The following is a 23,488-nucleotide window of genomic DNA, read 5'->3' as shown; positions in this document are numbered from 1 at the left end:
TGATTTGATATTTGTGTATATTTCAAGATGATCATCACAAGAGTTCTAGTTGCGTTCTGCCACCACACGTAGCTACAGAGTTTTTTTCTTGTGATGAGAACTTATAAGAGTTACTCCTTTGGAGACTTTAAATATGCAGTCAAGTATTATTAACTATAGTCACCATGCTCTACATTACATCCTCATGCCTTCTTTATTTTATAACTGCAAGTTTGTATCTTCTGACTCCCTTCACCCATTTCACTGGCCCCCACTCTACCTACCTCTGGCAACTGCCAATCTGTTCTCGGTATCTCTGTGCTTTTTTTTCTTTCTTTTTTTGTGGAGTCCACATATAAGTGAGATCATATGATAATTCTCTTTCTCTGTCTTTCTCTTTCTTTCACTTAGCATAATACCCTCAAGGTCCATCCATGTTGTTGCAAATGGCAAGATTCCATTCTTTTTTATGGCTGAGTGATATTCAATAGTATATATACCACATCTTCAGTCTCCATTTGTCCTTGATGGACATTTAGGTTGTTTCCATGTCTTGCCTATTGTAAATAATGCTGCAGTGAACATAGGAGTGCAGCTATATTTTCGGTTAAGTGTTTTCTTTTTCTTCAGATACGTACCCAAGAGTGGGGCTGCTGGATCATATGGTAGTAATCAGAGGTGCACAAGGGTTCCCTTTTCCCCACATCCTCACCAACACATGTTATTGCTGGTCCTTTTGATTCTAGCCATTCTGATAGGTGTGAGGCGATACCTCATTGTGGTTTTATTTGCATATCCCTGATGATTAGTGATATTGAGCACCTTTTCATGTACCTGTTGGCCATCTGTATGTCTTCTTTGGAAAAATGTCTGTTCAGATCCTCTGCTCATTTTTAAATCAGGTTGCGTGTGTGTGGTTTTTGTTTGTTTTTTGTTTGTTTGTTTTGCTATTGGGTTATACGAATTATTTATGTATTTTGGATATTAACCACTTATTAGATAGATGATTTGCAAATATTTTCTCCCATTCAGTAGGTTGCCTTTTCATTGTGTTGATGGTTTCCTTTGCTGTGTGTACATCTGAAGTTCTTTTTTTTTTTTTTTCAACGTTTTTTATTTATTTTTGGGACAGAGAGAGACAGAGCATGAACGGGGGAGGGGCAGAGAGAGGGAGACACAGAATCGGAAATAGGCTCCAGGCTCCGAGCCATCAGCCCAGAGCCTGACGCGGGGCTCGAACTCACGGACCGCGAGATCGTGACCTGGCTGAAGTCGGACGCTTAACCGACTGCGCCACCCAGACGCCCCTGAAGTTCTTAAAGCCTAAGACTGCTTAAACTGCACGAGAGGTTTGCGGCATCATCTATATGTATATATAGACAAAGGAAATTAATTGGGAAACTTTCATTCTCCTTCATGCTTTCTGCTTTATTCAGATATTTATGGAGCTGGACCTGAGGCTAAGCAAGGGAGGTAGAATCCTGAAAAAGACCAGGGCTCTTCCCAGATGGAGCTTGTAGTCTGACTGGGCTAAGCCACTGTGAAATTGTGGCACAGTTAAGTGACAGGAGACAGGAAGTTCAGTGCATAGAGGCAGGGAGGGGCCAGGTTGCAGAGAGGGGCCTCTGAAATGCCACCGTGAGAAGTTTGCTGTGAAAAGGTGCTTGGCAGCTGGCTTAGCCAACTGACTGCTAAGAAGCACACATTTCATCTTTTGGGGGAGGACACATTCCAGCAAGTTTGAAGGCAGAGATCTGGGTGGTTGACACGTTTTGCGCGTCGAAGCAGACCTCTTTTCTCCCCTGGCTCTATCCATTTGTGCACACGGGTTAACCATAGCCTTGGCTTTTGCAGCGACCGGAGATGCGGCAAACGTGTGGAGGCCGGCTGTTGGCACAGCAGGCAACTGAAGGGTGGTATTTTTCTGACAGGGAGACTTCCTTAAGTTTTGTAATTTATGGTGTCTTTCAATATGGGATTTTGTTTACTGTTGCCCTAATTATACCTCTGATATATTGTATTTAGCTTAGTGTTTTAATTTTGTGCTCATGTCTACAGGTAGTTTCCCAAAAGGTACCATTAAAAAAAATCTCAGGCAATGTTGTATAGCTCCTGCAGCCTACCTGCAGCTTCCTAAAGCCAAGGAAATGGGTTTCGGGGACGCAGACTTTCTCTCATGGGTTCTTGTGAATATTTTGACTGTTTATGAAGTGTGAGGTCTTGATTTCCTGTCTGCCAAGTATTATCCTAAATTATCTCTGTCCAACAGAAGTATAATACTAGGCTGCATGTGTAATTTTAAATGTCCTAATAGCCACGTTCATAAGGCAAGAAGAAACAAGGTAAAAAGAAATAATGTACTTATTTAACCCAGCATGTCTAAAATATCATTTCAATGTACAATCTAAATATGAGATATTTTACATTCCTTTTCTCCTAATAAGTCTTTGCCACCTGCTGTGTATTTTACAGCACATCTCAGTTTGGACCAGTGACACTTCAGGTACTCGATAGCCAAATATGGCAAGTGATATGGACTGTAGTGGACAGCCAAAGTCCGGAACCTTTCAATGGCTCACAGAGGACACAGGACAGAGCCTTTCAGGGGGATAGGAGAGACATAGCCTCATGATTTATGAGTGCTTAAGAAAATCATACATAGGTTTCCTCCTCTTAGAGAAACCTGATATGTAAAATTCATCTTGACAGGAAAAGTAAAGCAGGAAGTGATTATTCATGTTACAAAAGAATTAACCACAGGATTCTTTAAATAGCAAGCTCCGTTAGTGCACTGAAGAATCTGACTTGATTTGCAAAAATGTGATTGACACTTGGCATTTTGGTAGCATCTTTGTTGGGCAGAGAACTACCTGCCATTATAAAACGCAAGCTGGGTAGTCGGTGTATCGCAGCTTTATTGAGCACCTACTACAGGTCATGGATGCTCATAGGAGAGAGAACAGAACTAAGAGCTGAGGGTGACCTGGACCCAGAAGGCATTTAGAGTCTCCCTGGGAGGATGAGACACCTGTGCAGCCACCACCACATGGAACTGCCTTAAGGCCAGGGTCCAGGGAGGCCTAGGGGCTGGAGGAGCCGGAAAGGTGGTATGAGGCAGTCAGGCCTCCCCAGCTGGGGCTGAAGGCGGACAGGGTGTATGTGATGCCTGAAGTGTCTAGGAGCTTAAAACAAGTTTAAATCTGGAAAGACCAGATAGGATATTGGGAAGACTCAAAAGCCATGCGGTTATGCTTTTTTTTTTTTTGTAAATTTTTTTGAATGTTTTATTTATTTTTGAGAGAGAGCGCGCGAGCAGTGGAGGGACAGAGAGAGGGAGACAGAAAATCCAAAGCAGCCTATGTGCTGAGAGCAGCAAGCCCGATACGGGGCTCGAATTCACAAACTGCAAGATCATGACCTGAGCCGCAGTCAGACGCTCAACCGCGCAACCGACTGAGCCACCCAGGCGCCCCTGCGGTTAGCTTTATTTATCCCCAAGCCCCCAATTCCTAACCCCCAGCCTTTCAGTAAGCGTCAAGTAAGATGTGTCCTTGGGCTCATCACAAGAGAGAGACCGAAGCAAAAGCAGGATGTGTTTCTCGTCAGTTTGTGACAGCAGACAGCAGCTGTTTACTTCCTAGTAACCATCTTGAAGCAAATTCCTTTGTCCTCTTCCAGCATCATTTTGGTAAGGCCCGTGTACAGAATAAAGTGAGAATTGCTGTTTAGGAAAGAAGCAGCAAGGTTGTGTTCTGGAAGTTGATGGGGTTCTGACTTCCCCAAAGTACACAGGGTTCAAGTTCAGTGTCTAGATGGACCCAGCCAGGTCCCATGTGCTGCTTCCCGCCCCCGCCCCTTCCACTCACCGTGATCTCCTGTTCCCCTCAGACAAACTATGAGCTTCTGTCTGCAAGCACTAATGGGGTCAGCCTTGGGGAGCATAGGTCAGTGTTCCAGGCCTTTTCTTGGTTAAAAAAAATACCTATTATTAAAAAAAATAATCGAGTGGTTCCATGTATATATTTAGTTATAGATTGTATGCATGTATTATTGAACTAGTTGATTGAGAAAACCCCAAAGAAGCTTCTAAACATTTATTATTAGGTTTAGTGGACTCTGGGAAAACATGAGATTGAGTGTTATAGGAATTTGGACATTGGTGGAAAATGAAGACCTTTGTCTTCATGATTCAGGTACGTACATTTAAATATCTTGCAATCAGAATAGTTCCATACTACAACCAGGTAATTTACACCCATATCAGCAGTGGAAGACAACCTGTATTCTCAATTGTCCTGATAATTCAGTCGTGTCCCTGGAAGATCTGGTTGGCTTGTCCTCGCACTCACCTCCCAACATGGCTGGCCCAGAGCTCACACCAGGAGCCGAAGGCAGCAGCTGTGACGTTTCCTTGTTTCCTTGCTCCCATGTTGACTATTGTCTACAACCCCTGATTTCTTCACACAATTCTTTTTAAGCCTTTCATCCATTTATTGAGGGGTCATAGCCATGAAGAGGCTTCATCAGGAGGCTGCCCAGCTCTGCAGACCTTCCCCCCGCCGGAGCCACAAGCCGGCTCTGGCTCTAGCAGGCAGCCTTGTTGAGGGGCCCTGGTGGCCTCAGGCTGCTTCCTGACCTAGAGGCTGGATGAAGGAACCGGTGTCATTTTTCAAATGGAATATAAGGGACGTTGAATTTTTGTCTTTTTAAAATTAAAATAAAACGAATCACTGTTCTTCTGATTGTTTTTTCATGATATCAACTAATCCCTGAAGTGAGTGCATCCCACTTTGGAGAGCACTGGCTCAGAAAAATGAGCTTAACTGCTTTGCTGAGCTTCAGGTTCTTTAATTGGGAAGATGAGCATCATAATATTGTGAGGATTAAATGAGATAATGCAGGAGAAATGTTGGGCACAGAAACATTGGTTACTGCCGGCTCAGTTCCATTTGCAGAGCTTTAGTGGATCCCTGTCTGGGTCATTTGAAGAAAGTTGGTTTAAAAAAAAAAATTTGTTTTTTACGTGTATTTATTTTTGAGAAACAGGTGAGACAAAGTGTGAGTGGGGGAGGGTCAGAGAGAGAAGGAGACACAGAATCTGAAGCAGGCTCCAGGCTCTGAGCTGTCAGCACAGAGCCTGATGTGGGGCTTGAACCCACGAACTGTGAGATCATGACCTGAGCCGAAGTTGGACGCTCAACTGACTGAGCCACCCAGGTGCCCCTGAGGAAAGTTGGTTTTTAATTGACCTGGTTCCAATTGTCATGATGGCTCATTTTAACTGCTGGGGAGCAGAGCATGATGCAAGAAAATAGGAGTGTTTCTGCCTTTGTACTTGTCAGGAACCAGGAAAAATCGGAAAAAGTTGCTTTGTTCAGGCTCTGATGCTCTTCCTTTTTGTTTACAAGTGATGAGAAGGGGGTTTACAACTCAACTTCATCCTGGGAAGATTCATGACAGCTAATTTTGGAACGGAAATAATGATCCAGGCAAAGAAATTTCACTTTGAGTTGCTTGTGAATTGGCCAGGGTCTTCTGATCTGGAAGCACTTTGGGAATTCATCCCTAATGGAGACACAAAGCCCATTGACAGGGGGCCCACTCACCTACCCACCTTTTTCCTGGAAACCTGCCCCATTGTATTGAGGTTTCCAGTCATCTGTGCTTTTTTGTCGACTACTGAAGAAATCTTTGCCAAACCCAAGATTGCTAAGGTTTTATCCTGTGCTTACTTATGAAAGTGTGGTACTTCTGGCTGTTAGATTTAGGTCTGTGATCCATTTTGAGTTGACTTTTGTGCTTCTTACAGAGCTCATTTAAAACTTTTCCTCGGGGCGCCTGGGTGGCGCAGTCGGTTAAGCGTCCGACTTCAGCCAGGTCACGATCTCGCGGTCTGTGAGTTCGAGCCCCGCGTCAGGCTCTGGGCTGATGGCTCGGAGCCTGGAGCCTGTTTCCGATTCTGTGTCTCCCTCTCTCTCTGCCCCTCCCCCGTTCATGCTCTGTCTCTCTCTGTCCCAAAAATAAATAAAAAACGTTGAAAAAAAAAATTAAAAAAAAAAAACTTTTCCTCTTCTATTTCCATAATTTCTAAGTTGCTGATTCACCACCTGGGGTTTCAGCAAATTTTCAATATCCTTGTATTTATTCATTTGCCATTCATTCATTCATCCTGAGCTGCAAATATAGAAGGAAAAGGACAAGAGGTTTATTGGTTGAGGTGGCTATGAGGCAAGTCCCAAAGCATAGACGAGTTGCATAATCTATCCATGGACGAGTTAACATGCTTGGGATTGCTTAGCTCTGCTACTTTGCACCTGCACTTTATCAACAAGTCGCATCTGTGTCGTCTCTTGCCTCCACCTATGACCAAATGTAAAAAATCACCACAGATTGGGGGAACACTTTAAAATGGTGCTGCTGCCTGAGAAGCCCTCTGTTGACAGGGTAGTTGTCCTGAGGGTGTCTGGTCTTTCCAGATTTACCCTGCAGACATAAGCAGCCAGAAACATTGGCTTGGCCAGCAGGGCCCTCAGTGTCAGCTGACTTAGTACATCTTGTGGCTGAGAGATGGGCATTATTTCTTTAGGGTGGGAGTTATTATCATTTTGCATGCCTGAGGTCCAGGGACGTTAACATCACACAGTTCGTCTTTGCAAGGCTGGGAACACCTAAGGACCAAACCTGCGTGTGTTATCTGCCTTCTTTGCACTTGGGAAATGATGCTGTACTCCCTCCGGGAGTGCGAATGTGATTGGCCTTCTGTCGTTGTGTGGTTTCCCCTCTGAAGCTCCTGCTGGCCCTGAGAACTGTAGGCCACTCTGCCGGTCCCTGACCACGGACCTGCGCTTTGTGGTTTCTGTGCGACAGGCCTCAGGTTAACCAAAATCAGGTTGCTGTGTGGGGTCCTGTTATTTTAAGTACTGGTAGAGGGGAAGTCCCTTTAATAAGACTTTACTGATCTTCCAGGGCTGGTGGGCCTCAGACTTCTCCAAGATCTGATCTAAGGTGCTCTTTTTTCTGTCCCTGTTCCTTTCAGTGGAGGCCATAGTGGAGTTTGACTACCAGGCCCAGCACGACGATGAGCTGACGATCAGCGTGGGTGAGATCATCACCAACATCAGGAAGGAGGATGGAGGCTGGTGGGAGGGACAGATCAACGGCAGGAGAGGTTTGTTCCCTGACAACTTTGTAAGAGTGAGTACAATGTGAAACCCTTTTCCTGTCTCCTCTGTGGGTTCTACTGACCAAAACTGTGGGGGCACTTGGGTAATTTCATGGGGTCACGTCAGGGATGAGTTGACAGTTTGACCTCTTGTGTGCTATCAAGAAGAGCATGTATAGCTTTGCACTAGGTATCTAGAGATAGCCATTGTGAAATCACTTTCTTAAGGCCCAGAATGTTCTTTTTAAAGTGATGTGTCACTTAGAAAATGCTGGAAAAATATAAGGCTTGTTAAATTGTTTTATGTACTTGTTCATTTACTTTGATGTTTTAAAGGAATTTAACCCTTATCCATTCCATTCAAAATGAAACTAGTTTTTTTAAAATTGAGTCGTGTGTGTGTGTGTGTGTATATATATACATATATATATATGTATATATATATCAGAAACCTCTTAGCTTCCTTTGGCTTAAGAGTCATCACTTGGGTAAAAGAGAGATAGAGGGTCAAGAAGTACTTCACAGGCCCAGAAAAACAGACCACTTTTACTCCCTCCCTTCCCCCCACCCCCACTGGACTTCATTTCCTTTTATTGTTCTCCCTGGAGGGCATCTCTATTTTCTTGCGTGGACTTTGGTCTTTCTTACAGAAAGATCTTACCATGAAGTATGGCAAATGTAGAAACTTTAAAGAGAAGCTGAGAGAGTTTTTCCCTTGTCCTTGACCTCCTGAGGTAAGCTCCTCCCTCAGAGTGCCCTTGGGGAATCCACAAAGGTTAGTGCTGAATGGAGAAGCTGGCCAGGCCAGTGATTCGTCCTATGTGGGTCTATCTTTGCCTTTTTTTTTTTTTTTAAAGCAGTGAACACTGTGGTTCAGTTTTGTGCACCTCGACCTTGTGAGCTCCAGGCTTTCCTTTATAGAAACCTTCAAAGGTGGGGGTGGGGGTGGGGTGGGGGGTTGGATTAAATAGGAGGTGGAGATTCAGGAGCACATCTGTCCCAGTGAGCCCAGGGTGATCTGTTGAAGTGCTGAATTACCATACTGCATACCTGAAACTAATACTCCATTGTGTTACCTGAAATTAAAATTAAAACTAAAACAAATCTAAAACTAAACTAAAATTAAATTAAAACAAAAACTCAAAAAAAGTAAAATAACCTTCAAGGCTCCTCACACCTGCCATGACTTACGTCAATGGGATGCTTCACAGAGGGAATTAATTGGAGACATTTGGCACATCTGGAGGGAAAATTATGATTAAATATACATTATTAAATGTTAATTATTAAATATTCAATATTGTATATTATGTACAAAATTATAAATAAATATTAAATAATATTATATATATATTAGAGAGGAAGAGCAGGGAGGAGAGGCAGAGGAGGGGGGAGAGAAAAAGAGAGAGACAAAGAGAGAGAGAGACTCTCAAGTAGCCTCCACACAGTGCAAAGCCTGATATGGGGCTCGATCCCATGTGTTTGGGATCATGACCTGAGCCAAACTCAAGAGTTGTGCACTCAACTACCTGAGCTACCGAGGTACCTCATGGGGTGAACCTAGTTTTGACTTTTATTTATTTATTTACTTACTTACTTATTTTAGAGAGAGAGAGAGAGAGAGAGCATGAGCTGGGGAGAAGCGCAGAGGGAGAGAAAGAGAATCTTAAGCAGGTTCCACACACAGTGTCGAGCCCCATGCAGGGCTTGATCCCACAACTCTGGGATCATGACCTGAGCCGAAATCAGTAGTTGGACACTCAACCAACTGAGCCACCCAGGCCCCCCTTGTGTTGACTATTTAAGTCAAGTAGCAGTCAAATTAAATGTAGAATTCCAGTTATGCTGTTTTACACCTTTGTATTCATATTGCTTTTTTGATAGGAGTGGTATTTTCCTTTCCCCTTTGTGGCCATGAAGCATTGAATAAAATCTACTTTTTCAGGAATGTTTTAAAAATTATGCCCTTTGCAGAAGTCATCTAGGGGTTAATTACAAAAATGTAGCTCATTAGTGTTAAGAAATTACATGCTGCACAGTTCTAAATAATGGTTGGAATTGAGTAAAAAAAAAGGGGGGGGCGGGGAGAGACGTCACCTTGAGGCTGTTCCCTGTGGGAAATACCAAGTAGGCCTAAAAATTTTTTCTGCCATAAACTTCCTATCTAACACTGGAGAAGACAGGATTGTTCTTACTGGAAGGGTTGTGTGCAGAAATCCCCAGGGCTTCTCCTGTAATTCAGTGGTACCAGACCATGCCTAAGACCTATGGCTGTAGGGAGCAGGTAGTGTGGGGGTGCTGGGCCCAGAGAAGCAAGTGTCCCCCTCAAAGTGACTTGAGAGCTACATGGGAGGGTTTTATGAAAAGGGATTGATCGTGAAAAACAGTGTCCAACTCTTGGGCCCTCTACCTGTACCCTGCCCCCAGTCTAGAACTAATAGGAACCCACTTCAGTCTTTCCTTAGGATCTTGCCCCAGAGTAATCTTGCTCACATTTCATTTTTTTCTTTTTTTTAAGTTTTTTAAATGTTTATTTTTGAGAGAGAAAGAGACAGAGACAGAGAGACAGAGACAGAGCACGAGCAGGGGAGGGGCAGAGAGAGAGGGAGGCACAGAATTCGAAGCAGGCTCCAGGTTCTGGGCTGTCAGCGCAGAGCCCAATGTGGGGCTCGAACCCACGAACCACGTGATCATGACCTGAGCTGAAGTCGGACACTTAACCGAGGGAGCCACCCAGGCACCCCTTGTTCTTTTATTTTTGTTGTGCAGAGGCTGGGGACAGTTTTGTTGGTAACATGCTGAATAACTTGCTTTTTATAAATAGTTGTAGGAGTACAGACTTTTTTTTCTTGGACTACAGTTGAACCTAGCAGCTCTTTCCCATTTTAAGAGTAGGAAAATATTATATCTGGGCTATCACATATTGACTCTGTTGTACTGATGTATAAATGGGGGTGTAATTCTTTTGCCCTTCCAAACAAAACCCCCAATTTTGGGACAAGGACTGCCCTTGAATTTGAGCCAAATTCTAGTGTAGCAGGAGGGTTTTTCCAGATAAAAGCTTGGTGTAAAGATGGAGGAGAAAGGAATGAGAGAAGAGGACCATGGGAAAGAGAAAGGAGGATCTGGGAAAGAAAGAAGAGGACTCTGGGAAGGAGGTGAAGACTGTGGGGAAAAAGAGGAAGACCCTGGGAAGGAGGCGAGGACTATGGGAAAGAGAGAGGAGGACCCTGGGAAGGAGGCGAGGACCATGGGGAAGCGAGAAGAAGACCCTGGGAAGGAAGGGAGGACTGTGGGAGAGAGGGAGACCCTAGGAAGGAAGGGAGGACCATGGGAAAGAGAGAGGAGGACCCTGGGAAGGAGGCGAGGGCCGTGGGAAAGAGAGAGGAAGACCCTGGGAAGGAAGGTGGGACTGTGGGAGAGAGAGAGACCCTAGGGAGGAAGGGAGGACTGTAGGAAAGAGAGAGGAGGACCCTGGGAAGGAGGCGAGGACTGTGGGAAAGAGAGAGGAGGACCCTGGGAAGGAGGTGAGGACGGTGGGGAAGAGAGAGGAGGACCCTGGGAAGGAGGCAAGGACCGTGGGAAAGAGAGAAGAAGACTCTGGGAAGGAAGGGAGGACTGTGGGAGAGAGGGAGACCCTAGGAAGGAAGGGAGGACCATGGGAAAGAGAAAGGAGGACCCTGGGAAAGAGGGGAGGATTTGGGAGGATAGAGGACATCACTGGGAAGGAGAAAAGACTACGGTGTTGGCACCAGTTTTGAGGGGAGGCCCTATTTTGAAACCCTTATTTTGATGTCCTATAGGCTTAGTGCTCCCTCATTCCAAACCACAAATCCATAGACTCAGAGAGCTTCCAAGTTGGACTTTGCTCAGGGCTCAAGGCTGGGTTGCCTGCTTAAGCATTTGTGGGGGCTGGTGGGCCCCAGGACAGGGAAGCACAGCGTAGGAAGAACCCAGGCCGCCTCAGAACCCATTCTCTTTGCTGCGGGAGTGCTGGGGAGCAGGAGCTCCTCGCTGCCAACCCCGAGGTGAGGTCATTCCCCGGCCTCTCTCCGCCCTCGTCTGCCTGCTGGGCCTGGGGCTGGGGCTGGGGCCGCCACAGTAGGCTTCCGTGGGCTTTGGCTCAAGAGGAGTGCTGGTGGGAGATGGCAGGGAGGGTGGGAGGCCAGCCAGGTCAGGGATTATCCTGCTGGCTCCCTGCCCCAGGGGATTGTCCCTCTGCCAGACGATGGTTGCTCCCAAGTCCCCATCCTCCATACTCCTTTCCCTTCATTCCTGGTTTCTAGCCCCGCCTCCTGCCTCAGAGTTTCACTGTACCTCACCCACTTTGGAAGTCTCCTTCTTGGTCCCGCCTCACATTACCTACTTCGGGTGTGCCATCTGTTTCCTTTTTGGAGCCCGACTGCCTCATCTGGCCACTCTGAAGATTAAAGGAGGCAGGATTTAGCACATGGCTGGCCCCTTTCTGAGTGTGCCCCTGTCCCATGTCACCCTCTCCCCTGGCCCGAGTGCCTAATTGCTTGTCGTCTCCCCTCCGCTAGAGCAGTCCCAGTGTGGGAAGTCACACTCTCTGGAGGCACTTGTCCCACCCCAGCCAGAAAGGATGTGGCCGGGATGGCTGGGGCTGCGCCATTTGTGGCTGTCACATTTGGCAGAAAAAGAAACTTCTATTCTTTCAGATGGCTGAATCTATTTTCAAGTCTTCACCCACTGGGAATGTTTTAGGCCTATTATTGAAGATTGAGTAGGTGGATGCAGTGGAGTTTAACAATAATGAAAACTGCCATAGAGGGTTCGAGAAGCTAAAAGTACATCTTTAGGTAATAATAATCATATTGGCATAAGTTTGTAGTTTTGAGAGTGGGTTTACATATGCATTATTTAGCTTGAGAATAATTTGTCCCTGAATTGAATTGGGTAGTCTTGTGGACTCCCATTGTTTATTTGTGTGCCTTTATACCTCTGTTAACTGCAATCAGAGAGCTTACCTTAAGTGTTTTCTTGATTCATTTATTATCGGATCATTAATCAGTGTCCTTATTGAGCATGGTCCCCCCAAGTGTTGGAATTCAGTATCCAGCCTCAACTCTGTATTGTCTCAGTTTTTCAAAAGAAAAATACGAGCCATTCCCATCGCCCCCTTGTCAAGAAGATGCCTGGGCTTTGCCGGCTCTCGGGCCGAGATTTATTGGCAGGCATAAATGTACCCAGCTAGGGTACATACAGTCATGCCCCTTTGGGTTTATCCTCCTTTTTATTTTATTTAGTTAGTTCTTTTTTTTTTAAGATTTTATTTTTAAATAACCTCTACACCCAATGTGGGGCTTGAACTTACAACCCTGAGATCAAGAGTCACACGCTCCACCGACTGAGCCAACCAGGCACCCCTTATTTAGTTAGTTCTTATTTATTTACTGTACATGTGGAAGAAGAATCCTTTCAAATCCCCCTTTCCTTTCTTCTCCCTGTTCACTTTTTTTAGAATCCATTTTTCTCTATCCCTCCTCTTTTAAAAAAATTTATTCATTTTTAGGTGAAATTTGCATAGAGTAAAATGCTAGTCAAAACCATACCTCTTGATTTTCTTTATGCACATATGCACTCTGTAACCATCATCCAGATCAATCCTATTTCTGTCCCTCCAGAAAGTACTATCATGCCTTTTCCCAGTCATTCCCCTCCCCATAGGTAATCTATCATTAGAGGTGAGGCTAGCATGCATTTGAATTTCATATAAAATGGAATCATTAAATCTGTGTTCTTTTATATATGGCTCCTTTTGCACAACAAAATGTCGCTGCATACACCAGTCCTCTGTTCTTGCTGTATAGTATCCCATTTTATGAATATGCCAGAATTTATCTGTTCTCCTGTTGACGGACATTTGGATTGTTTCCAGTTTGGGTATTTTATGAACAAAGGCTCTGAAACATTGTTGTGTCAGTCTTCTTACAGATATAGGCCCTCATTTCTCTTGTGTATTTACCCATGGGAGTGGCATTGCTGCTCATTCACTCTCAACGTTTATATTATTTTCCGTTTATTTTATTTTTTTACAATATTTATTTTGAGAGAGAGGGAGAGAGAGAGTGAGTGTGAATGGGGGAGGGGCAGAGAGAGAGGGAGGGAGAGAATCCCAAGCAGGCTCCATTCTCAGTATGGAGCCTGACGCGGGGTTCAGTCTCACAACCAACGTGATATCGTGACCTGAGCTGAAATCAAGAGTCGGATGCTTAACAGACTTAGCCACCCAAGCACCCCTATTTTTATCTGTTTAAAGCTGTGGCCTCTGTGAGCGGATGGAGGGTGTCATGCCTAATGTTGGAACCTTATTTGTGTCACACTAGCCAACTGAGCTGATCGATTGGCCTGAGTCTGGTTGTCTTCACATAGCTGCCCTATGAGTATGATAGCTGAGGGAGCCTGAAGCCCAGAACTCACCCTCCAGGGACCATATGATTGTCGGGCCCCCCCAAAATATCAATGACTAATTCTTAAATTGTTAAAAACACACACATAGGGCAAGTTTGATTGTGTCAAAGTTTTATTGGACTCACTTAAGGAGGGAACTAGCAGAATCACAAAACTGATGCAGTCAGTCTATGAGAAACTGATCAAAAAGTCAGTGGAGAAAAGGAAATTCAAATAAGATTGCTAAGTTATATCCAAAACAGGTTCATATTTTAGAGGACACTGAAGTCTTAACCTCTGGGGTTATCATCTCTACCAAAAAAGGAAAAAAAAAAAAAAGAAAGCAGCATACTTTATCATTTTTCTGTATGTTATCCTGTGACTTTTATAGGGTTGTAAAATGCCCTAACAAAGTGTTAGTTAAATCAGGTTACATTTCCAGAGAGAATCAGATGATTCTGCTGGGGGGGTGGAACTTTATGGAAAATATATCACTGTGGCATCAAAAGGTCACACAATCATCCCTTTTTGCCAGATTTTTGAGTTTTGGATATTTTTTTTGGAACAGACCACAAGAGACCATAATTTGGGGTGCAGTAATAGGAGGTACTAGGATGAAATCCTCAAAGTCATTTATTAAAAAAAAACAAAACAGCTGCCCTTCTGGGACCTGAAACTGCCATAGAAAACAGAAAGATAACCGCCTATTCAAGGCAGATACGGGCTCTTTCATAGAAGTTCATCTTCCTCATGTTGGATTTAATTACCAGGGTCTTTCAGAACCTTACCCCCAGATCCAGACGACAGTGTATTTTAGTCCAGCAAAGGATTCCTAAGCAGCCTTTTTCTGGGTTCTCCTGACATGTATTCACAGGTTCACATTTTTTAATGGCTAGCCAAAGGAATTCAAAAAAGAAAAAGCCTCGAAACTGTAGCTTGAGCCCACAAGCATATGACCGACTGCTTTGAGAGGGGACCTTTGGTGAAGTGCGGCGGGACGCAGGCCCTTGGTATTTTGTCCTACACAAATAGATGCGTGGAAAGCAGGAAGCTGTGGTAGGGGTTAAAAGAATATGCTTGTTGGTTTTGAAATTGATCTGATGCTTTCTGTGTGAGGAAGTGAGCCATTCTCTCTGCCTGTTTGTACACGCATTAGGGAAATGCACACTTTGCTCAATGCGGCCGGTCCTGGAGCCCGTCCTGGAAGGGTGAGGCGTGTTTACTTGTAGCTTGCAAGTCCGATGCTGAGCGTAACAATTTTCAGCTTGGTTTCCCATTGCCTCAGCCTTCATTTGCTAGGTGTTTTGGATCTCTCTCTGGCATATGCTGAGTGTGTTGTGTATTTGTCTGAAGTGGTTGAAGAATACTGTTGTTTTGTAATGAGCGAGGTGAAAGGTTAGGATTTTGCATATTTGTACCATTCTGAGAGAAAGCCCATTGTTACTTTGCTTGTGGTTATTTTTATTTTTTATTTTTTGTACTAATGCTGCTTTTAATGGTGGCACAATATAGAAGTACACGGTTTTACTAGCTTGAGCTAATAGGAGTTTTAAAACATTCCTTTTTACACTATCTAGTAGCCTCATAATAGAAATGTATCTCAGGCTGCCGAGGCTATGTAAAAGATACAGGGGAGGATGGAGATTATTTCTTGTTTTCTGTGGGGAGAAAGAATTAACTGCCAGCCGAGCGCTATGATTGTACTTATTTTGAAAAAAAAAAAAAAACAACAAAAAAACCCGGCTTTGTTTTGGCAATTTTCATCTTCCATTTCTTTTAGTTGGTGGGAAATAAAAGGAAATTTGCTTTCTCAAGTTTGACATTTTCTTGTTAATACACCTTTTGTTTCAGTAAGTCTGTGGGAATCCTCCTGGATATTTCTGAATTTTGTTGTGTACACGTGTGCTTGAGCCCAAACAGCTTATCTTCGTATAGCATTTAGTTGTTGTTTGCTTTCTTGTTAGACAAAATATTAACAATGTACCCTTTCCATCTTCCCTGACATCAAATCCGTTAAGATCCGAAATCCTGTCAAACATCTGTTTTGAAAACTTGGGGGATGGTAGTAAAAAAAAGTTCTTGCACAAACTATCCCCTCTGTAAGCATGGGCCTGTGCTGGAACTTTCCCAGAACTCTACATTTCTACCTCAAGTTATTGACCTTTAAGTTCTATCCGTATGAGAGGAACAGATCATGGAAAGGAGGTATGTACGTTTACCCTCTTCCTATGATAGCCCTCATCTTCAAATTTTAGTTCTGTGACAGAATAAGATTTGAATTCTGTCCCCTCTGTCCTTTTCAAATCTTGCCAAAGAGCCCAGTCCCCTCTCTAGACCCGTGCGTGCCTCTCAGGTCTGCTTGTGTGTGCTGTGTGGTCGAGCGCAGTGGAGTGGGGGCCCGGGGACTCGGGTAGACCCCCAAGACACTTTCCTCTGTTCCTGGGCTTGCGCTGGCAGCTGCCCCCCCTCCCCCCGCCCCACAGTCTCCAGAACAGATGACCTGACGTGTCATGGCTCCTTGTTCACACGGCTCGTCAGTGAGGAAGACTTGTCTACACCTTCATTATTCAAACTTTGTTAGCTCTCTGGTATCATTAGGTAACACGGAAACACATCCATCTCTCTCCAAATATATACAACTGCATCATTTCTTCTCACAGTGCCTCCGCTCATTTGTTTCTGAGTCACAACAGCCTTTCCATTTTCAGTGGTAGCATGTGGCCCCCTAGTTACTGTTAGGGATTACTTCGAACATAAAGTGAATCCTTGTCCACTGGTTTCACAATACTTGTGACTGTAGAGGTCAGTTCAGATAGCTTTCGCTCTGTCAGCACCTTAATGGTTGACCCACAAGGTGGAATCCTCAGTGAGATCATGGAAGCTGCTGATGAAACAGGTCTGTGAGTAAGGCAGACGTCACTGCGTATTTGTCCACTGTCAGAGCTACACGGTGTTTACTGCAAAGTCTGAGATGTGGGCTCTGCAAGAACAATGGTAACAAGTTATCTGGGTCAACGAGAGAGAAAGACCTTCTCTCTGGAAATACGACAGCGGGGGCAGGTGTTGGGGGGATGCTTCACTTAGTCTGACTCGGATCTGATTGCTCTCCTGTTACAAAGGAGAGTACTTGCGGCAGGACGTACTACTGAGAGGTCGTGTGGCAGTTAAGTGCTGTGCAGGACTGAAGTAAGCTTCCTGTATTTTGGACACAAACTTGTGTTTTGTAGATCTGGTGACCGTGTGGTTTAAACTGCTTTCTGGCCCACGGGCGTTGTCTGGGGGACGCTACTAGCGTCGCACTTGCTGCTCGAAGACTCTGTGCCCCGGGAATCGTGAAAGATGGGGTTTCTGCTCCTCATTCTGGTTGGGGCGGGGGCGGGGGCAGGAAGGTAAGATGTGGCTTTCTTCCTCGCCATTCCTCCTGCTTTTCTTGGGCAGGGGCACTTGTTCATGGTAGCCAGTGGAGGCGGACGACATGGTGCCGCTCCTCAAGAAGAGGGAACAGAGGGTGTTGTGTTTGGGGGGGGCACGGTGCCCACCCCCTCGGGCCTGGGCTTTTGCTGCTGCTTGGGTGGATGCTATTGGCCGCGAGTGCCCCTCGGTGGGACTGTTACTTATTTAAAAAAGAATCACAAATTTACTTCAACAAATGGCGTAGAGATTTCCAAGTTACTATTCTACATTCAGAGACCCTGAAGTGGATCTCTCTCCTCATATTTCACTTTTTAAAAAAACTACCAACACAAAGGCCATTAATTTTGCGCCTGATATGGAATATCATTTTTAAGACACTTAATGTCTCTGCAAAAGGTAGCAGGAATCTCCTGGGTGTGTTACATAATGTGCTCACGCTATCTAGTCGCAATGTGTTCTGCCGTACTCGCAGAGGGAGCGCCTACTGGTGTCTATGTGCTGGCACCAAGGGCTATAAGGCACAAATGAGACACGTTACGTGGAATATTGTATTGTCATAAATGTAGCTTCTTCCACAGGATGACAGTTGTAGCTCCTGTGACCTGGCCTTTTGGTCATTCTGTCCTCTGGAGAGCAGATGTTAGACATTGTTCTGCAAAGATGTAACCGATTAGGATGCCACTTGGGAAGCTTTTGACGGGATTCATCAGGCGACTCTGTTAGAATGTGTTAAATGAACCCACGGGCATCTCGTGGCCCTGATTGCTGTGTTACTTTTTGGAATAATAATGGCTACGTTCTCTTCCAGGCTTACTGGCTGCCTGGCACTGTGTCTGTCTGTGTACAATGACTAACATTTGTTGAGCACCTACTGTGTGCCAGGCGGAAAGGAGGCTAAGCCCTTCATATTTTTTATCCCATGAAATGCTTACACCACTCTATGGCATTGGTACTGTCCTTTCTTAGCATGCCTGTTTTTCAGAAGAGGTAACCGAGGCATGGGCGTCTTAAGGTTAAAAAACTCATCCATGGTCACACAAGCTAGGGTGGTGCAGAGAGTGCATGGGAACGCAGGCAGGCTGGCTCTAGAACCTGAGCTCAAGCCCACAGCATTATCTGGGTGTCTGCATTGTCCTGATGGGAGCAAGCCCCTCCACGTTACCGCCTGCTGCGTTGTGCCTCCCCAGCGTGCCCACTCCACATCTTGCGTATCTGCACCGCTCTGAGATAAAGCTCATCATTATTTTGCTATTCTTGATTTAAGAAAGAATCACAAATTTACTTCCATAAGTGACATAAAATAGAGATTTCCAGGTTGCTGTTCTGTATTCAGAATCGTGCTTGTTTTGTTTTCTGATTTTTAAAGGATCCTTTCCAGAAATCAGCGATTTCAATGCAAAGGAGCAAGCACTGCCTGGAGTTTTGGGCTTGTGCTGTTTTTCCTACAAATTGTGAAAGCAAGGCAATTTGGGAAAATATTTCCTTTTACTAATTAGTAAGGAAACTTGTTATTTTGTAACGTTCAGACATGCTTTTCAGAAGGAGTGTGGCTGTCTTTTCTATCAGTGATCAATAATCCAGGTGCTTGACTATCCGGTTGTTCCTCATCTGTGGGGTCCTTGGCCAATTCCTGCTCAGCAACCAATTCCTGCTCAAATTATTCTTTACAATTTAAATAACATCGTTTTCCTTTGGAAAACAAAATCCTAACAACTAGAACCTGTTAAATGCTATTGTGAGAAATGTTAACACCAAGAAGGGTCTGGAGTAATTGAGGACAAATGGGTCCACCAGTAAGACCCCACACCATTTGGCAGATACCTCAGACTTGGTCAGTGTTGCGGCACAGGAAGAATGTGGGGGGATGTCTTGTGACTCGGGGAGAGCAGTCCCCTGACCCAGTTGATCTTGGTGATTATCCATAATGGAGTCCTGTTTTCTTAATGACAGGATTATTGAATCTGAGCTTAGAAAGCGACTTTAAGATCATGTGTTTCAACCCCCAGTTTCCTAGCAGATTGAAATCTAAACCATCTAGGATGTCGCCGTGGTCATCACTGGATATTTACACTTGTGACATGTGGGGTCCTACAGGGGACTCCTTGCCAGTGAGTCTCCAGCCTGGCCCTGCCCCAGGCAAGCTGCATCGCCAGCATTTTGGAGTTGGGGAAGGAGTTGGGACAGGGGTCTTAGGATATTTTTAAAACTTCAGGGGATCCTGCTGCTTCATAAAGCTTGGGCATGCCTTTTGTGCAATGGTACCGATAGGTAGCATCACCCTTTTTAATCTAATATCTTTTCCCAGGCACACACATGGGTTGGTAGCCTGTGAACTGTAGTTCTACATTCAACAATATTAAAATGTTATTTCTTTTTTTTAACTTAGAAAATATTTTTTAATGTTTATTTATTTTTGAGAGAGAAACAGACAGAACATGAGTGGGGGAGAGGCAGAGAGGGAGACACAGAATCCAAAGCAGGCTCCAGTCTCTGAGCTGTCAGCACAGAGCCCGAGGCAGGGCTCGAACTCATGAACTGTAAGATCATGACCTGAGCTGAAGTCGGACACTTCGCCGACTGAACCACCCAGGCGCCCCTATAATGTTCTTTCTAAAGTAGCTTTTGAATATGTGTGTATATATACATACCTACATATGTATATATATGAAAACATAATCATGCTGGAAATTATAAAAAGAAATGTTTACCACAAATACACAAATAGTATAGCAAGATAGTGTAAACATATTGCTCAATTCAAGTCCATTAGAATTAATATGTTCTTTAAAAAAAATTTTTTTTTTAATGTTTATTCCTGAGACAGAGAGAGACAGAGCATGAGTGGGGGAGGGGCAGAGAGAGCGGGAGACACAGAATCAGAAGCAGGCTCCAGGCTCTGAGCTGTCAGCACAGAACCCATCATGGGGCTTGAACTCATGAACTACGAGATCATGACCTGAGCTGAAGTTGGATACTTAACCGACTGAGCCACCCAGGTGCCCCTAGAATTAATACGTTCTAATTGCAGAACCTCTGGACCAAATAATGAGCTCTATCCTGCCCTCTCCCCAGTGGTAGTGAGGTGAGCAGAATTTCTAAGCTTCCACTCATTATTGGAATCCCCAAGATTCCACTCCCAAATACGCAGAGCCTGAGAATGTGATGTGCTATCATTCTAGTGATTGTGTTATGTTATATGACACAGTTGACTTTCCAAAAGGGAGGTATCATGGTGGGCCTAATCTTATCGCATGAGCCCTTAAAAGCAAAGAACTTTCTCTGCCTAGTGGCCAAAAAAGAAGTCCTAGAAATTCAGAGCTTGAGGAGGGACTGGCTGCTTTGAAGATGGAGGTGTCATGTGAGAAGGAATACAGGCAACTTTGCTGGAGGAGAGAGCAGACCCAGGCTGGCAGCCAGCAAGGAAACGGAGACTGCAGACCTCCTGCTTCAAGGAATCGGATTCTGCCAGCAACTTGAGTGAGTTTGGAAGTGGATTATTCTTCCAAGTCCCTGGATAAGAGTCCAGCCTGGTTGACATCTTGATATCAGCCTTGAGAGCTGCTGGGCAGACTATCCAGGTGAGGCTGCCTGGACTTCTGACCTACACAACTGTGAGATAATGAATGTGTGTTGTCTTAAGCCCTGAGGTCTTTGGCTTAAAGACAGCAAATGGCCTGGGGCAGTGCTCTTCTTTCCTACTGGCAGGTTGTCAGTTGATACTGAGTAGGGAGTCTGGAATTTTGCGTCCTGCCTGGTGGCACCAGGCGACCCATTGCAGCTCTCCCCTCATCCGCTGGCATGTTGTCAGTGGAGGCCAGATGGGGAGTCTGGCCTTTGACTCCCCCAGCCCCCAGCACAGAAGCAGTAAGTGGCCCCCATCACCCACCCTACTAGAGTTGGGAAGATCTTGGAGAGGAGGGAGCTGGAGAGAGGGATTCCTTAAACCTGTATAGGAAGTCTTGGGCAAACTCCTGACCGACCCATACGTGAATTTGACTAGAATTAACATACCGAAAAGTTTGAGAAGAGAAACTACAGTGTGGAAAACCACTTAGTTTTCAGAGTGACCTCTAGGTAACACAAATGAAGAAGACCTGAATAGCAGTGCAAGGGCTCTGTGAACTGAACAATCATTGGCATTACAGCCTGCCAAAGTGGCCCAGGACCTGCATGCTTCATCTAAATAGGATTCAGAATCTTGTAATATAATAACCCAAATGCCTAGGATACAATAAAAAGTCACATGTCCCATCAAGAACTGGGAAAACCACAACTTAAATGATTTATTCCTAGGTATTTTGTGGTTTTTTGGGCAACTGTAAGTGGGGTTGATTCCTTGATTTCTCTTTCTGTTGCTTCATTGTTGGTGTATAGGAATGCAGCCGATTTCTGTCCATTGATTTTATATCCTGCAACTTTGCTGAATTCATGAATCAATTCTAGCAGTTTTTTGGTGAAATCTTTAGGGTTTTCCATATAGAGTATCATGTCATCTGCGAAGAGTGAAAGTTTGACCTCCTCCTGGCCGATTTGGATGCCTTTTCATCTTTCTTTTTAAAAAAAATTTTTTTTAAATTTACATCCAAAGTAGTTCGCATATAGTGCGACAATGATTTCAGGAGTAGATTCCTTAGTGCCCCTTCCGCATTTAGCCCATCCCCCCTCCCACGACCCCTCCAGCAACCCTCAGTTTGTTCTCCATATTATGAGTCTCTTCTGTTTTGTCCCCCTCCCTGTTTTTATATTATTTTTATTTCCCTTCCCTTATGTTCATCTGTTTTGTCTCTTAAAGTCCTCATATGAGTGAAGTCATATGATTCTTATCTTTCTCTGACTAATTTCACTTAGCACAGTACCCTCCAGTTCCATCCACATAGTTGCAAATGGCGAGATTTCATTCTTTTTGATTGCCGAGTAATACTCCATTGTGTGTGTGTGTGTGTATATATATATATACACCACATCTTCTTTATCCATTCATCCATCGATGGCCATTTAGGCTCTTTCCATACTTTGGCTATTGTGGATAGTGCTGCTATAAACACTGGGGTGCATGTGTCCCTTCAAAACAGCACACCTGTATCCCTTGGATAAATGCCTAGTAGTGCAATTGCTGGGTCATAGGGTAGTTCTATTTTTAGTTTTTTGAGGAACCTCCATACTGTTTTCCGGAGTGGCTGCACCAGCTTGCATTCCCAAAACCACGACTTAAATGAAAAGGCAATCAACAGATAACAACACTGGGAAGACTCAAATGTTGGAATTACCTGACAGATTTTGATGCAACCATCATAAAAGATGCCTTAATGGGGGTGCCTGGGCGGCTCAGTCAGTTGAGTTGCCGACTCTTGATTTTGGCTCAGCTCATGATCACACAGTTGGTGGGATTGAGCTCTAAGTCAGGCTCTGCACAGTGCCTGCTTGGGATTCTCTCTCTCTGCCCCTCTCCATTGCATGTGCGCTCTCTCTCTCTCTCTCTCTCTCTGTCTCTCTCTCTCTCTCTCTCTCAAAATAAATACATAAACCTTGAAAAAAGATGCCTTAATGAACAATGACAAACATTCTTGAAACAAAAAATTAAACATTCTTATCCAATAAATTGGAGATATTTAAAACATGGAAATTATAGAACCAAAAAATAAAATTGCCACATTAAAAAGTTAACTGGTTAGCTTAATAATAGAGATGAGAGTGGAAAGAATCAGTGAGGTTGAAAACAGATCAATAAAATTTACCCAGTCTGAACAACACAGAGAAGATAAGATAGTCTGGAAAGACAAAAGAACAGAGCCTCACAGACCTATGGTACAATAACATAAGGTCTAACATTTGTGTCATTGGAGTCCCAGAAGGGAAGAAAAAAGTATGGAAATAAAAAGTATTCAAAGAAATAATGGCTGAAAACTCCCTTAACTGGGCAAAAGGGATAAACTTCCAGGATCGAGAAGCTGAGCAAAACCCAAAGAGGAAATCTGTGCCAAGATACATCAATAATCAAACCTCTAAAAACTAAAGACAAAGAAAAAGCAGTGAGAGAGAAACAACATGTTACCTGTAGGAGAAGAATGATTTGAATGACAGTGGATTTCTCGTATGAAATCATAGAGTCCAGAAGGAAGTGCACAGCATTTGCTGGTGCTGAAAGAAAAGAATGGTCAACTCTGGATTCTATATCTGGTGAAAATATTATTCAGGAATGAAGAGAAAATAAAAATATTCTCAGGTGAAGGAAAACAAAGAGAATTTGTTAGTAGTAGACCTCCTCTTAAATAACGGCTAAAGAAAGTTCTCTAAACTGAAAAGGAAATGGTGACAGAAGGAAGCTCGGAACTTCAGAAAGGGAAACAAACAGTGGATGGGTAGAAATAGGGGTATGTATAATAGGCTGTCTTTATCCTCATTAGATTTTAAAATTATGTTTGATGTTTGATGCATAAGTTATAATATCATCTGATGTGGTGTTCAATATGTGTGGAGATAATATATAAGAAAGTTATATTTAAAAAGTGGGGAGGGTATAAA

At 44.1% G+C, this 23,488-nt stretch overlaps 1 protein-coding gene and 1 long non-coding RNA gene across 8 annotated transcripts in view; both read left to right on the top strand.

Annotated features, from left to right (window-relative positions):
• The window catches only part of SH3KBP1 (SH3 domain containing kinase binding protein 1), a 334,814-nt gene that overhangs the window by 43,768 nt on the left and 267,558 nt on the right, over window positions 1-23,488 (top strand). For 6 of the 7 annotated variants that reach the window (XM_058714793.1, XM_058714795.1, XM_058714788.1 and 3 more), the window contains exon 2: window positions 7,016-7,173. In XM_058714793.1, coding sequence (XP_058570776.1) covers window positions 7,016-7,173 — 158 coding nt within the window. The remainder of the gene's footprint in view (window positions 1-7,015; window positions 7,174-23,488) is intronic. The other variant, XM_058714791.1, reaches the window with a different exon arrangement.
• Window positions 7,182-22,454, top strand: LOC131503217 (uncharacterized). Its single transcript, XR_009257352.1, has 2 exons — window positions 7,182-10,547; window positions 10,586-22,454. It is a non-coding gene; the product is annotated as an uncharacterized LOC131503217 (long non-coding RNA).

Source organism: Neofelis nebulosa, chromosome X, assembly GCF_028018385.1.
Source record: "Neofelis nebulosa isolate mNeoNeb1 chromosome X, mNeoNeb1.pri, whole genome shotgun sequence".
NCBI lineage: Eukaryota > Metazoa > Chordata > Mammalia > Carnivora > Felidae > Neofelis > Neofelis nebulosa.
Note: the sequence above shows the minus strand (reverse complement) of the source record. Positions and strands in the feature narration are given on the sequence as shown.